This window comes from Plectropomus leopardus, chromosome 18 (genome assembly GCF_026936395.1).
Source record: "Plectropomus leopardus strain MGB_pleo_1.0 chromosome 18, ASM2693639v1, whole genome shotgun sequence".
NCBI lineage: Eukaryota > Metazoa > Chordata > Actinopteri > Perciformes > Serranidae > Plectropomus > Plectropomus leopardus.
In genome coordinates, this window is record NC_142193.1 from 9,068,221 (window position 1) to 9,083,437 (window position 15,217).

The 15,217-nt window shown below is 34.8% G+C and overlaps 1 protein-coding gene and 2 non-coding genes across 3 annotated transcripts in view; 2 read left to right on the forward strand and 1 right to left on the reverse strand.

Annotated features, from left to right (window-relative positions):
• Positions 1-5,724: 5,724 nt before the first annotated feature.
• On the forward strand, positions 5,725-5,816 carry LOC121957343 (small nucleolar RNA SNORD88). Its single transcript, XR_006106760.1, has one exon. It is a non-coding gene; the product is annotated as a small nucleolar RNA SNORD88 (small nucleolar RNA).
• A 158-nt stretch (positions 5,817-5,974) lies between these two features.
• On the forward strand, positions 5,975-6,064 carry LOC121957344 (small nucleolar RNA SNORD88). Its single transcript, XR_006106761.1, has one exon. It is a non-coding gene; the product is annotated as a small nucleolar RNA SNORD88 (small nucleolar RNA).
• A 1,772-nt stretch (positions 6,065-7,836) lies between these two features.
• Positions 7,837-15,217, reverse strand: part of shank1 (SH3 and multiple ankyrin repeat domains 1) — a 133,486-nt gene continuing 126,105 nt past the window's right edge. Inside the window, exon 27 of the mRNA XM_042505266.2 lies at positions 7,837-11,264. Within this exon, the coding sequence (XP_042361200.2) occupies positions 11,177-11,264 (88 nt within the window). The 3' untranslated portion in view covers positions 7,837-11,176. The remainder of the gene's footprint in view (positions 11,265-15,217) is intronic.

The window sequence follows — 15,217 nt, forward strand, 5'->3', positions numbered from 1 at the left end:
CTACTTCTATACTTGGTTCTTTTGTGTCATAGATGTATTACAGAGAAGTCAGCCTATTATTTTGACATTTTAACCGGAAGTGTTGTGCCCCCTTTGTTCAACATAAATTTGTTACCGTTTTTTGAAAACATCCATAGTTGCCTAATTGCACGCATTGGTCACGAAAGTGAAGAAATAGTTTGATTCTGCTTCATAGATTATTTGTATTGGTTCTATAAAACGATAATCCCTGATAAACTTTATGCACCGTGCTGTAAAAAGATACAGTGTGCATTAATGCAAAACTGTCACACTTGTGTTTCTCTTTTCTTTTACCTCCATTTAGTTGTGACGATGTCAACACTCTTTGTTTACAATATAGGAATTATTTCTGTCTTCTGGTGCTACGTAATCTGCTTGGTGCGGATGCTTTATTTTGAAAACATTATCCAGAAGTACTTCTATGTCATGTTGTGTTTGACTTGACCAGTAGCTGCTGTTCCCTGTTGTGACCGCTAGAGGGCAGATGTGCTCGTGAATGTAAATACACACGGGTTATTTGGCTCATAGACTGGCTTCATGTGCTGTGAACGCAGCTGTTCTTTAAAATTACTCTCTAATATAGGGAGAAAAGTAAAATACATGCCGTTGATACGTTCAAAATATCACATTTATTTGTTTATTTTAACTTTATTGAAAAGCAAATTCGATTGTTATGAAACTACAAATATCGACAGAGCATGTAACTTATGGAAAATCAATATAAATAAAAAAGCAGTAACATTTTTTTTTTTTTTTTAAGTCAGAGGTCTTTTCATAAAATAAAACAGGAATATTATTGTAAATATGGAAGGTTTTTTGGCCTTAAAAAAAATCTACATTTGTGGATTCATTGTTTATCCATAATAATCTAGCTATTGTACATCATATCCCCTTTTTGTCCGCCATCAGAGCACCAAATTTAATATTATTATATTCCAAATGAGGAGCTCAAGGGTAAATATTGATATCCAACTTTGAAACGATTCCCAAAAACGTCTTATGGAATCACATGCTAACTCGTGAGAGTTTCAATCTCAGATTCACAGTAAACGCAGTTGGTCTTATGATAAATCTTTGTCTTAGAAAGTCATTGCAATGGCAAATATTGTTATTGTTTTAAAACCAGTGTCTTTTGCTTTTAGTGCAATAATGTGAGTGAGGTATCTGAACATGTAAAACTACTAAAACATGCTTTTCAAATAAATCATTTAACAATGGACATGCAGTTGCAAAGTGTGGCCACAGGAGGGCAGCAACAGCAGCACTTCCTTAATACACCCAGTAATTAATCTTATCATGTTTGTGACTTCTTAGTTTAATTCTTGATTTATTTGGAAATGGCTAACATTATGGATTTTTTTTCTTAGTCCGGATTGTTAAAATGAGTGTCTTTTGCTTTTGGTTAAAATAGGTTGATACAAAATAATGCATTTAAAATGTACATGCAGTTGCGCAGTGTGGCCACAGGAGGGCAGCACCACTAGCGGCTCTCTAATGCATCCAGTTATGTATCTTACCTTGTTTGTCTATGACGTGAAGCGGCTATAAAACACAACTATCCTTTAAAATGATTCTGTAATACACGGAGAAAAAAATGGAAGATCTGTTAATCTTTTGCGTCTCTCTTTTACCTCTATTATTAAGTTCTGTCAACACTATGATTTCTGCTTCTAACTTTATCTGGTCTAAGCGTTTTATTTTGAAAGTGTTATTCGGAAGTGCTACTATGTTGTGTTGCAGCTGACTTTACTAGTGAAATGCAGTTGCAGTTTCTCCATATGACCACCAGAGGGCGTCTCAGTCCTGTTATCTGAATTAGTCTCGTCTGTTTCTGCCCTCCAGTGAAGATATAGACTTCCTTATAATACATCCCTGGAAGATATCAGATAGGAAGGCGCTTCTCCTCCAGAGATGAACGGTTAAATAAAATGAAATACAATACATAATTGCTGTCGATACAGTCATAATATCACGTTTATTATATATATATATATATATATATATATATATATATATATATATATATATATATATATATATATATATATATATCCTAATCTTTATATAGAAACAAATTCGATTGTTGATAAATAAGCAATGCAGATTATCAACAGCACATGTAACTCTTATGGAAAATAAATCTATATAAATAAAATAGCAATCACATGATATGATTTTATTTTATTTTATTTTCAAATCAGAGGTCTATTAAAAAAATAAGACACAAATGTTATTGTAGATATGCAAGGCTTGTTTGGTCTTATACGCTTCAGTGTTTTTGTTTCTTTCTTTCTTTCTTTCAAAATTAATAACTCACTCATTAACAAAAGGAAATTGGGTCTGGCATTAATAAGAACTATATACTGTATGTGGATTATTGTTATTGTTTAGCCATAATAATCAAGCTATTGAACATCATATCCCATTGTTTATCCGCCATCAGAACACCAAATTTAATATTATATAATACTTCAAATTAGGAGCTTGAGGGTAGATATTGATATCCAATTTTGAAACAATCCCCAAAAACTTCTTATGAAATTACATGCGAAAATAAATGTTCCAGAGTTTCAATCTCAGATTCACAGAAAACGCAGTTGTTCTTATGAATGGTAAATCTTTTTCTTAGAAACTCACTGCAATAGTGAATATCATCATTATTTTAAAATTAGTATCTGTGGCTTTTGATGAATTGGGGAGAGTGAGGTATCTGCACATTTAAAATAGTTGATGCTTTTAAAATAGAGCATTTAAAATGTACTTGCAGTTGCTCAGTGTGGCCACAGGAGGGCACCAGCAGCGCCTCTCTAATACATCTAGTACTGTATCTTACCTTACTTTGTGTCTCGAGGTGAAGCAGCTATAAAACACAGCTGTCCTTTAAAATTACTCAGTGATACAGGAAGAAAAAATGCCGAAATTCTTAATTTAGAGGGGAAAAAAACTGATTGTTGACATGTAAGCAATAAAAATGATCGACTGAGCATGTAATTCTTATGGAAACGTAATTTAAAAAAATGAAATAGCATTAACATTTTACATGGATATGAAAGATTAATATTATTGTAAATATGCAAGGCTTGTTTGGTTTTTGTACGTTTTAGTGGTTGTTTTTTTTTAAAATGAATAACTGAAGAGGAAAAGTCGTCTGGCATTAAAAAAACGATTTGCAGTTGCGCAGTGTGGCCACAGGAGGGCAGCACTAGCACTGCGTCTTTAATGGATCCACTAATGTGTCTTTGTAACTGTGAGGTGAAGCTGACTTTTTAATTTACTTTTGACTTAGGGCCGCAATTACATGGTTACATGGATGGTGTTTTTTTTTGTTTGTTTTTTTGTTTTTGTTTTGTTTTTGTTTTCTAATCCCTCAAACTTTATAGACACGTTCAATAAATATACATTCAACACTTTCAAAGTATAAAGGCTGTATAACAGTATTTCTTAATATAAAAAATAATAAATTGCATAATAAACAAAATTTTAACTGAAAAAAAAAAACCTTCAGGATCTGCGTAAAGAACAGAATTAAACTGAAATGTCTGAATAATTCAATTATTTTTGCCTCTTTACTATGTAGTTTAAAATTCACTAGCTGTCAAGCATGTTTTAAAATCAGTATCTCTAAAATAATAATAATTAAATAAATTGCGTACTTTTCAGCAAATCAGAAATTGGGATTGATAAAATTTGTAATTTATCTAATTTTGTTAGTGGGACATCTTCTTAAAAAGTTTTAAAAAGTGTCTCGTAAATCATACCAAAAACCGGTGACATAAAACAATGCACAAAAACATCTTTAATAGTTTCTCCTCCACAATTACCAAAAATGCATCTTTAATTCACTATGGGTGGGTGGGTATTACCCTTCGCTGGGTAGTGCCTGTGTACGATCTTAAAATAAAAAAACTATTTGATTCTATTTGTAATTATTATGAGGTTACAAAAAGATAATGTTTTATTGTTTTATATTAAAATAACACATATTCATTGACACGTAGAGGTAGTAAACTGATACCGAGTTAAAATAAAGTACCTCAAATTGACATGCAACTGCGCGAAGTGGCCACAGGAAGGCAGCACTAGCATTAGTTCTCTCATACATCCTGTAATGTATTTTATCCATAGACTATGATCTTATTTCATTTGCGAATGTAAGGTGAAACTGACCTCTTAGTTTTCTTCTTGGCTTATTTGGAAATGGTCAGCATTGTAGTTATTAATAATAGCCACTTAATCATTTATGTTGAGGTTAAACAGAGAGGTTTGCTGGTTAGGCTATGTTCCGCTCCCGTCCACCAGGTGGCGGTAATGTCCGTATTAGCTAGAAGCCAACCGGCATTATTCAAAAGTCGAAGAAGTACATCCGGTCTTTTGGTTGCTGTCGCTTCGACAGCATGGGTCGACTGAACGTCGCTGGTGTAACTGGTGAGCTAATAATTTTAATTTTACCTATGTGAAGTTTCTTTTTTGTGATTACGTGTCGAGTATAATACGTTGTTATACATCGGTAGCTATTACAACCTACCGGCATTCTGCTACTGGATATCATTAAGATTTAATGCTACGAAATGTTTTATGCTAAAGTTGCACGTTTAACTGTGATTCGTTTGATTATCGTTAAACTTGGAAGTTACAAACTGTGCGAGCTTATTTGCGAAATTAGAGTGCTTAATGAATTTATGAGATGGCTTTGGTGGATAAATGGTTAAATTAACACTGTAACACGTGGCTACGACTCAAAGTCTGTGGCCATTTCTAACGACACGTGTTGTACATGGCAATTTAAAGCTAACAATTTACAACTGGGTTTAGTTGTCAATCGTTAAATCTGTTTTGTCAGCATGCATAATCAGCCGAAATAGCCGGATAAACATTAACGCTGTGGGCTTTTCTCCACGTGGGAACTCTACAATAGCATCTAAGCTAACAGTGCGGTGAGCTACCGAAGGTGATTTAGCAAAAGACAAGAAGCAGCGCAACTTCACTGTGTTTTACTACACATACAAAAACTTAATGCTGATTGTCTTGGATATATTATCTGAATAAGTATGTTGATATAGCTGCAGCCCCCTCGACTTGTGCTGGGCTCTGAGTCTGCATGGAGACTAAGAAGTATGCAAAGTATTCTCATAATTAGAAATGCCCTCATTTACTGTGTAGACGGACACATTTTTGGTCCTTTGGTGAGGACTTTATTCTCATTCTTCTTTTCAGTGTTCATGACTATTAACTGTGACCACTGGAGGGCAATGAACACTAATGATTTTACATTTGATTCATGAAATCTCAAATCAGACACAATCACATTCTAGCACTTCTGTCGAGGACATTAAAAATATAACCTGTTAAATGCTGTAACTATAGAAACAGGGACCCCATGCTCAAACCAGATTTAAACAGCCCTTGTTCAGAGGGGTCAAAGAAGTTTTGGTGTGCATTGGTGCATTTTGCCACTATTTGTCTTTGTTAAAAGCGATTTCTGTTGAGAAATCCTCATCAAGCAAAGCATTACTGCGGAAGAAGTCAGACAATTTCACACTTACTGTAAATTAAATGTGAAGTTTATTGTTTTTATATTGGCTAGGATATTGGTGTAGTGAGTATAGATATACTAGCATTTTGGTTACTGTGTCCCATTGCCTTTTTTTGTGAATTTGTTTCTGTGAGCTGTTGAAACTTAAACTTAATGTGGATTTAGCATCCTCTCTCCCTTGATGACTTGCACTGGGCTCTGAGTCTGTCTGAAGAGTAATGTGCATCTTTGGCCCTGACAAGCCAGAGTTTCTGAGGAGAAAATATGCTAATGATGGTCTTACGTGTGAAATGTAACCACACACTAACCATTGCTTTTGTTTTTCAGGTGGAAATTAAGACACTCATATTGGACTTGCATCAGGTTTGTGTTTTAAATCGTAACCTATTTGCCTTTAGTAGTAGACACTGTGTGAATGGTGATCTCTTGTGATGTATAGCACTGGGCTCAGAAAATCAGTGGTGACACAAGTGCATCTCTGCCCCTGACAAGGCAGAGTCTGAAGAGATGATTGCTATATATCATTTTTTGACCGTAAAGGATTATGGTAATCCTGACTGCCATTTTCATTCTGTTTCAGGTACTGGTCATCTCAACGACGTCACCATAAATGTAATTGTCATTTTCTTTAATATTTTACAATGCCTAATATTGAACTGTTTGTGCTACAATTGAATCAAATAAAACTCTTAATGTAAAGTTGTTTACTCACTTTTGTTCATATACTTTAGAGTAAGGAAGGTATGATGTAATGACTTGTGACCTTTTCTGTTGTTGGGTTTGTCACTTTGGCATGATTCAGCTGCAGCATTTATGAATGTGTTGCAGTTTGACCAGTCCATAGTCTGACTCACAGCAGTGAGAACCTCGTACTGAAATGTACTGATTTTGATTAAATAACAAAACCAAAACTTAAATCCTCTAAGGTTAGTTTGAGTCATTTAAATGTTTTTACAATTTATATCTTTTCTTTGCGCTGGTAGTGATCTGAAGTGGTTAGTAAACAACTTTCTTTGAGAGGGACTTTGAAATACTTTTTTGGAATGACTGAATACCTGTTTAATTATTACAGGGTACTTTGGAAACCTGGCTAACCGTTTTGACCACAATAGTTTGTTAATAGTTACAATAATTACTTAGTTGTATAATTTCAAATCAAGACATCTACAAAATAATTTAAACATTTTCATTTATTTTTAAAAAAATATATAAATTAATTAATATTGTGTGCATTATTATTGTTAGTGGGGAAAAACTGGCTCAAATTTAAAGTGAATGCAGTACTTTTTTAGTTGTAGTTGTTTCTTACTATTAAAAAGTACAGTACTGAGTTACCGTGCTGCATCACATCCAGTGTAGACTCTATGATTAATATGACCATCAAAACTGATTTTAACTGTAGTGGTCAGTAAACAAGATAAACAGTTTCTCCTACTCAAGTGTGTGAAAAACAAATCAATAATTGTTTACGGAAGTTGATGTATGAACTTCTATTCATGTTAGTAATTATTGTTAAATTTAATAGGAACCTGTACTGTTGGTTTACTGTCTGTACCCTGTAATCATTTAATATTTACAGAGTAATTTAAAAACAAGTCATTTTTTCTAGGCCCCTCCTGAACACAAAATTGTTACTTAGCAATAACATCCTATAAGTATCATTGGTACATAGTATGCACTGTACTTGTGGGCTTTGATCTTAAACATTGCTGTAACACTATCAGCCTGAGAAGCTTAAAGGAATACTTCACCCTCAAAATACCAATTGTATATCAATTAGTCTTGTCACGTTACCTTGAATTTGTGGAAAAACTCACAAAAATAAATCATTGTTTTCCGTACTGTGTGGAAGCATGCAAGAAAAATGTTTTTCTGTATGAATTCAAGATAACAGCACAACTAACTGATTTACAAATGATTTCTTTCTTGTGGGTGAATTCTTTCTTTAATGTGCAGTACTAGGGTACCCCCCGGGTTCTCGTTTAAATTTAAAGTTAACTTTCGAGGCCTTATTTTAGGAATATTAAATTCAAGGTTTTGTAAGATTTTTAAGGTCCCGTGGGTACCCCGAGTGCCATATATAATGTATTTTTTAATACACTTTTGTAATCAATTTGATCTTAGTGTGATTTAAAATGGTACAATAGTTTACCATAACCAAATTTAAATGACAACTTGATATCTAATCTTTAGCGACCAATAAAGTGAGTCAGGGAATAGAAAAGGTCAAGATGGAAATGAAATATGTTTCAGTCAAGAAATCGGACCACATAAATTACAACTTTGTTTCTGTATCTTTATTATAATTCTAACAATTTATTATCTTAAAACATCTGAAATTCATATAGGTTTATATGAATGTGTGTATATGTGTATCACATATACATATATATTCTGTAAGTTATCTTTCATCAGTTCATATTCTCATTTTTTAAAAGATCTCTTAAAGGAAAAGAAATGCTTTCTATAGAGTCAGACCAATTCCCTCGGATCTTTTCTCCTAACAGCAGCGGCGAGCCACATCTTCATTACAATCTCTAAATGCAAGGAAAGGATCAAAAACAAGTCTCCAAAAGCTGTTTCTCACCAGTCACTTAACGAGAACATTGTAGCAATAAGAGATGTCTTATCCAAACTTATTTAGTGGCCCTATTTACACTAGCAAATGTTTTAGAGACGTGATAGAAACAAGCAGAATGTGGCTCCCGCATTCTGCTTGTTCACCCTTTCAGAAACATGCCCCCTTTTTTGGCTGAAAATTACTTCAAACCCTTTAAAGGGAAGTGTGAAAAGCCACCATTGCTAATGGAAATAGGGTCATTGCATAATATGCTGGTAATAAACAATGAGTTGTGGGCATACTGGCACATGTCAGTGGCTGCAGAAGTTGCTTTGTACAAACCAGGAGATGCAAATGATAAGCGACTACAGACTGGAGCTCTTAATACTGTCAGGTCATCAACAGTGGAAGGGGGCTGATGTAGAGAATGGGTCGAACTGTATAGAAAGCAGAACGGTTAAATAAATACATTGTACCTTTTCATGTTAAACATTATTTGGAAGACAGAGATTCTTTAGAACTTTTGAGACTTTTTTTTCTTTTTCCTTTTTACATCTTAAACCATAATTAGATGACCATTGTTTTCATCGTCCTTATTGCTATTTCCTTTGTATTCAAATATAATAATCTCTCCTTGACCACCAGCACAAAGCATTTACAGAGACAAATCCACTTTTGCTTATTTGCATGCCTGTGTGTGCACTTTGGGCGAAGTGATCTATGAAATCTCATTTATCTTTTTGCAAAGACAGAGGAATAGCAGAGCCGCGTGGGAAGTGAACTCTCCCATCGATGCCCCAATGGAAAACGCACATTTTGATATGTGTTAGAGGACTCAAAAGCAGCAGGAGGTGAAGCGTTGTTCAAGGTAGAGAGGTCATGAGAGAGCCCTTATATTTGATCTCAGAAAGAGTGAGAAAATCAGGACTGAGGTTATGTGATGTAAATGTGCAGTGGATAATGATGGGAAAATTAAAGACATCAAGACGTGGCAAAAAAAAGAAGATAATATGATCAATCAGAAAAAGGGGGTTTCCAGAATTTTTGAAAATACTTTTAAAGTTTCAATATTTACTTATGTGTCTCGTGGGCATCCCCAGAGTAACAGTTGCTACACGTTCAGTATCTGCATATTACTCACTACCTTTTAAAATCATATTTTGAGGCTGTAAACATGTATTTTTTATTAAAGCTTCACAGTCTGACAAAATAAACAGTAAGGAGAAAGAAAATGTTCCTAAAATGTGCTTCACATCAAGTTGCAATGCTTCTCATCACATGGAAGCAATGTTAAGGGTGCCTGAAATAATACACATCTTTCAAGTCAAAAATACCTTTATATACATATATATTTATCTATATAGCCAGCACGATTATCTTCATCACACAGTCAGAAATTATCTTCATCACACAACCACCAAAGGCAGAAAGCAGGAACTCTCTGAAGCTGTAATAACAGTAAGGACGATGAAAGTAATGATAAATAGTAACAATAAATCTCTTCATATCAATATCAGTATTCCAGTATTCCCATTTAAAGTTTAAAAATTGTAAGAACAATCATAGTATTAAAACTCGATATAAGCGTTTTTATGTCAGATCCCCTCGGCCTGGTGGCTCCTCGTTTCCTCCTGGATTTTGTCGAGAGAGAGGGGTGGGGCCACTCCTGGAAGGAGCAGGGGGGATTGGGTGGGGAAAGAGCAAGAAAATGGCAGTTTTTCCTCTTCCCCTCCCCCTCTCCTTTCCCTCGGTGGACGGAAGGTCTCAGTGGTTGTACAACAGTTGCCTCAACTCTCGAGAAAGTCTTTCTCTGTAAATCGAATCCTTGGGGGGATTTCTCTTCGCATTGTTCCCGTCTAACAGTTGAAAGCACAGTCTGTCTCATTTTGTGGATCCAAAACATATACTGTGTCTATATATAAGGTGTCCCATAAACTCTAACACAATCACTTGCAAGTGCTTGTGTGTATGTGTGTCTACATGTTGGTGTATGCATGCAGGCATGTATAGTAGTAGTAACTTGGGTGCCTGTGTGTGTATCGGTGTTTCTTCTTTTTTTTACTATATATACTTTGTTGGTCTGGGCACTTATTTTTGCTACAAATTTGTGATACAGTGACCAGTCTGTATATATGTCATTATAAGACTTAAGATGATAAGGAGCTATAGAGAAACACGTAGGATCCTGCTCACAGGACCTGCAGTGAAGACAGAGCCCTACCATAGTGTGAGGTAAAAAAAAAAAAGTCATAACCAATCGAACGCGCAGCCAGCCTCCTCGGTTTGAGCCAAGGACGCGAGTTATCCGTCTGAGCCCTCGTCACCTCTGAAAGACGTGGAAGCTGTCATGATATACTGCCCTGCGTCGTTCGCTCACCATGCAGACAGACAAAGCCTCACACCTGCAGACACTCATCCCCATTCACACTCAGATATGCATCCTCAATAATATTCAGACAAAACTAGCATCCACTCACACGGGGAGGGGTTGTCACTGATTGCACTCTAAATATTCTTGGTGGGTTCCACTATTAAACCTGAACAGATTTAACCAGCCAGCTGAGGGGTAAGAGGACTATTTAACGAGATGGCTGAGCGATGAAGGACACCTTTATCTTCTCTAGATCGCAACACAACCTGCTGAATTTGAAAGAAAAAATACTGGCTTTTGATTGTTCCTCTCAAGTATTTGGTTTGGTTTCACTCATGATTTATGCTGCAGCCATGGTGTCTTCATATGCATTTTAGATACAACTGTGTTTGTTCATTGGTGTGACTGTGCATGCATGTGGGGAGTGTACTTGTGTAAATCAGCCTGCCACAACTAGGTAGAGCCAGCCGGTGTCTTTATGGATCGTCAGCCCTTTTTCCATCCCTGTGTTTCATCTCCCTTTCAGACTTGACTCCCTCTTTCTGTCACTCTCTGTGTGAAATCTGTTCCCCCCTCATTTGTTGTGTGAATCCACCATGGATAGCAGCAGTTGTGTCTTCCTCCCTCGTTGACTCCAACCCCTCCTTCTTTCATTCTTTCTTTCTCTCTTTCTGCCTCTGTGTTTGCAACCTCAGCTGCGACTACCATCGTCCCTCCTCCTCTCAGTCTGTCCTTCCCGAGGTGAAAGAACAGAAATGGGAAATGGGCTGCTGGAAAGCCTGAGGACAGAAAAACAGACATAGGACAGAAGTGTTGTTTGGTGGTTTTTTTTAATGATAATTAATGGTGTTTGTTGTTATGTAGCATAGAAGTGCTCGTGTGACTCCTGCTTTTTAGAGAAAAGAGAATTTTTTGTTCATTCAGTATGGTGGCTCTTGTGCTGTGGACTCACAAGACTGATAAGACTGGGGAAATACTGGTCATTACACACTTGATAACTGATAACAGCTGGGTTTATTTTTTCAGCTGCATTGACACATACATGCATATATAATATGTATCTTGATGTTTTAACCCATGTTTTGTCCTTTCTTTGCAGGCAATGCCTTGTACCTGAACAGACAGTGTTGTCCAGCTCTCCTGTGATTCGTCAAGTTTCAAGAACACTTTGACCCTCAATCATGCAGATCACAACTGCCTGGGTGATGTATGTGTTTGTGTGTATACTTTGACATGATACAATTTTTTGTTGTTTTTTTTTTAAAGTCATAATATACTGTGATATATTTAATGACATTTTGTGACATATCGTACACAATACGATTACTTTTTTTACTTTTAAAGTTTTATGTCATGCTATATTATTACATTTTATGACAATTTTGTCATACTACATGACATTTATTTTGTGATATACAGTATATCTATGACTGTTTTTTGACATGCTATAATAGGACCTGTTTGTTTTAATTTATAGTACATACTGTACCTTTTTCTTTCAACGTACTATACTAGGACTTATTTTTTGTTTTTTAAACATGAAGTACTATGCCTTTTTCTGGCATACTCTAACTTTTATCAACATACTTTGGTATATTTTTGTTAATTGTTTTATCAACATACTATACAATGACATTTTTGTTTATCGACATACTATACGATGCCATTTTTGTTTATTCAACACTGTACTATGACTTTTAAATGATATGCTATGTTGTTTTTAGTTTCAACATACTATACTATGATTTTTTGACATATACTTACTATTACTTGAAAAACTATACTATGACTTTTTTGATATGTTACACTATAACTTTTTTATAAAAAAATTTGGCAAACTATACAATGTTTTTTTTTCCAATGTCTCATTTTACAAAGCATACTATGACTTTGTTATTTTTTTGTTTTTTGACATGCTATGCTATTACCTTTTTCTACATTTTTCCGACATACTATATTACAACTATATTACAACTGTTTGTTTTTCAAGATACAGTACTAGACTATTTTTGGCATACTGAACTACAACGTTTTTCAACACATTTTACTAGAACTGTTTTCAACATACTATACTCAATATGATTTTTTAAGGTATTTTTAGTATTTTTTTCAAAGTGTACTATGACTTTTTCTGTGGACATACTATACTACGATTTTTTTCCCCCAAAATCAATAAACTATGCTATTATTTTCTTTCAACATTCTGACTTTTTTTTGTGTTTTTTGGCACACTATGAATGTTTTTGACAAGGTACGCTATGGCTTTTTTTTTTTTTTTTTTAATGTTTTAACCTTTTTAGACATACTATACATTGACATTTTTAGTTTTTTCGACATACTGTAATATAACTTTTTGTAGTTTTTTTGACATACTATACTTTTTCAAGATTTTTTTGTCAAACTATACTGTGACGTATTTTCTACATACTAAACTAGGATTTCTTTTTAAAATTTCGACTATACGATGACTAATTACTATACAATGACTTTTTAAGGTTTTTAAAAAAAATACTATACAATGCCTTATTTGGCATATTATACTGTGACTTCTTAAAATGCTGTACTATGTCTTTTTTGGGGTTTTTTTGACACATTATATGGTGACTTTTTTGGCATGCTACAGGTGCATCTTAAAAAAATTGAAAATTGTGAATTTTCTTTGTAATTTTATTCAAAATGGTAAACTTTCATATATTGTACATTCACTACATCTAAACGAAAATATTTCAAGCCTTTTTCTGTTTTAACTTTGATGATTATGGCTTATAGCTCATGAAAATCAGAAACCCAGTATTTTTAATTATTAGAGTATTTCCTAGGAAATCATTCAAAAAAGGATTTACAGTACAGAAATGTCCAACCTCTGAAAAGCATGTTCATTTATATACTCAGTACTTTGTTGGAGCTCCTTTTCTACGAATTAGTGCATCAGCGCTGTGTGGCATAGAGGTTATCAGCCTGAGTCACTGCTGAAGTGTTCTTGAAGCCCAGGTGGTTTTAATAGTGGCCTTCACCTTGTCTGTATTTCTGGGTAGGGTCTTTTTTATCTTACTCTTGACAATATCCCATAGATTCTCTATGGGGCTCAGGTCTGGTGAGTGGGCTAAGCCAATCAAGCACAGTAATATCATGGTCAGCTAACCATTTGGAAGTGAAGTAGTTTTGGCACTGTGGGAAGGTGCTAAGACTGCTGGAAAAAGAAATCGTCATCTCCATAGAGCTTGTCAGCAGATGGCAGCATGAAATGCTCCAAAATCTCCTGGTAGACGACTACGTTGACTTTGCACTTGATAAAACACAGTGCACCAACACCAGCAGATGACAAGGTACCCTCAATCATCACAGACTGCGGGAACTTCACGTTGGACTTCAAACTCTTTGGATTGTGTGCCTCTCGTCCTCCACACTCTAGGACCTTGATTTCAAAATGAAACGCAAAATATACTTTTATCCTGTTGCTTGTGCACCTTTTCCTTAAACACTTTTACCTTCCAGTCAACTTTTACATTAATATGCTTTAATACAGCATGCTGCAAACAGCCAGCTTTCTCAGCCTTATCCTCCTTTGTGAAGGGTGTCGATCGTCTTCAGGGGAACTGTCAAGTCAGCAGTCTTCCTCGTGATTCTGGTTGCTTATACTGAACTTGACTAAGAGATACACAGTATTCATACTCCTTGAATGGTCATTTACTCAAAATTAAGATGAAATATTCAAATTTTCTACCTACTCTGTAATTATCAAAATTAAAATAGAAAAATGCTTAAAACAATTTGGTTTGCATGTGACAAAATTCACAAAATACTAATTTTTTGAGATGCACCTGTACAATCTGAGTCTTTTTAGTTTTTCAGCATACTATACAAAGACTTGTTTGTTACTTTTTTAACATACTCTACTATGATATTTTTTATGACATTTTCTTTCAAATACATACTATATATGAGTTGTTGTTGTAATAGTCAATACTGTGACTTTTTTATGCCCTTTTGGGTGAAATACTGTACGTTTTTGTGCCGTGTTCTATGCCATACTATACTATGACTTTTTCAGGCCATTTTGGACAACATGCTATACAATGATTTTTTTCTTTAATTTTTTGGACAACATCCTATACTGTCATATGCCATTTTTCAGACATACTATACTATGATTTTGGACATTTTGGACAACTTACGATAGTATGAATTTTGTATGCCATATTTGACTGTGACATCTTGGTCACATTTTTGACAACATACTATACGATGACTTTTTTTTCCTAATTTTTGTTTCATTTCGTTTCTGTGTCATTTTTGACGACATACTACACTATGATGTTTTGTTCACATTTTTGATGACATACTATACTATGACATTTTTGTGTCATTCTTGGATGTGCTAATAATCAAAGAAAACAACTGCTTGAAAACGGATCTGTATCGCAAATCGACAGATAGAAACTCTCCTGCATGGTGAGTCATATCATCCAAGTCTCCCCATTTCCTAGTTCAGTTGAGTTAGACGGATCTGCAGCTCTGATGAGGACTTCCATATCAAGTCCATAGATTTGGAGAACCATTTCAGAAAAAGGGGTTACAAAGAGTTTTGGATCAAAAACACAACTGCGCATTTCTCCGGCTTGTCACAATATGAATGCCTTTCCATGACAAGACCAAAAGAAACTTATTAGAGGACTATATGTGCCATCCAGTATTCTTTTATCTACTTTTGTATTTAAATGTACTTGTTAGA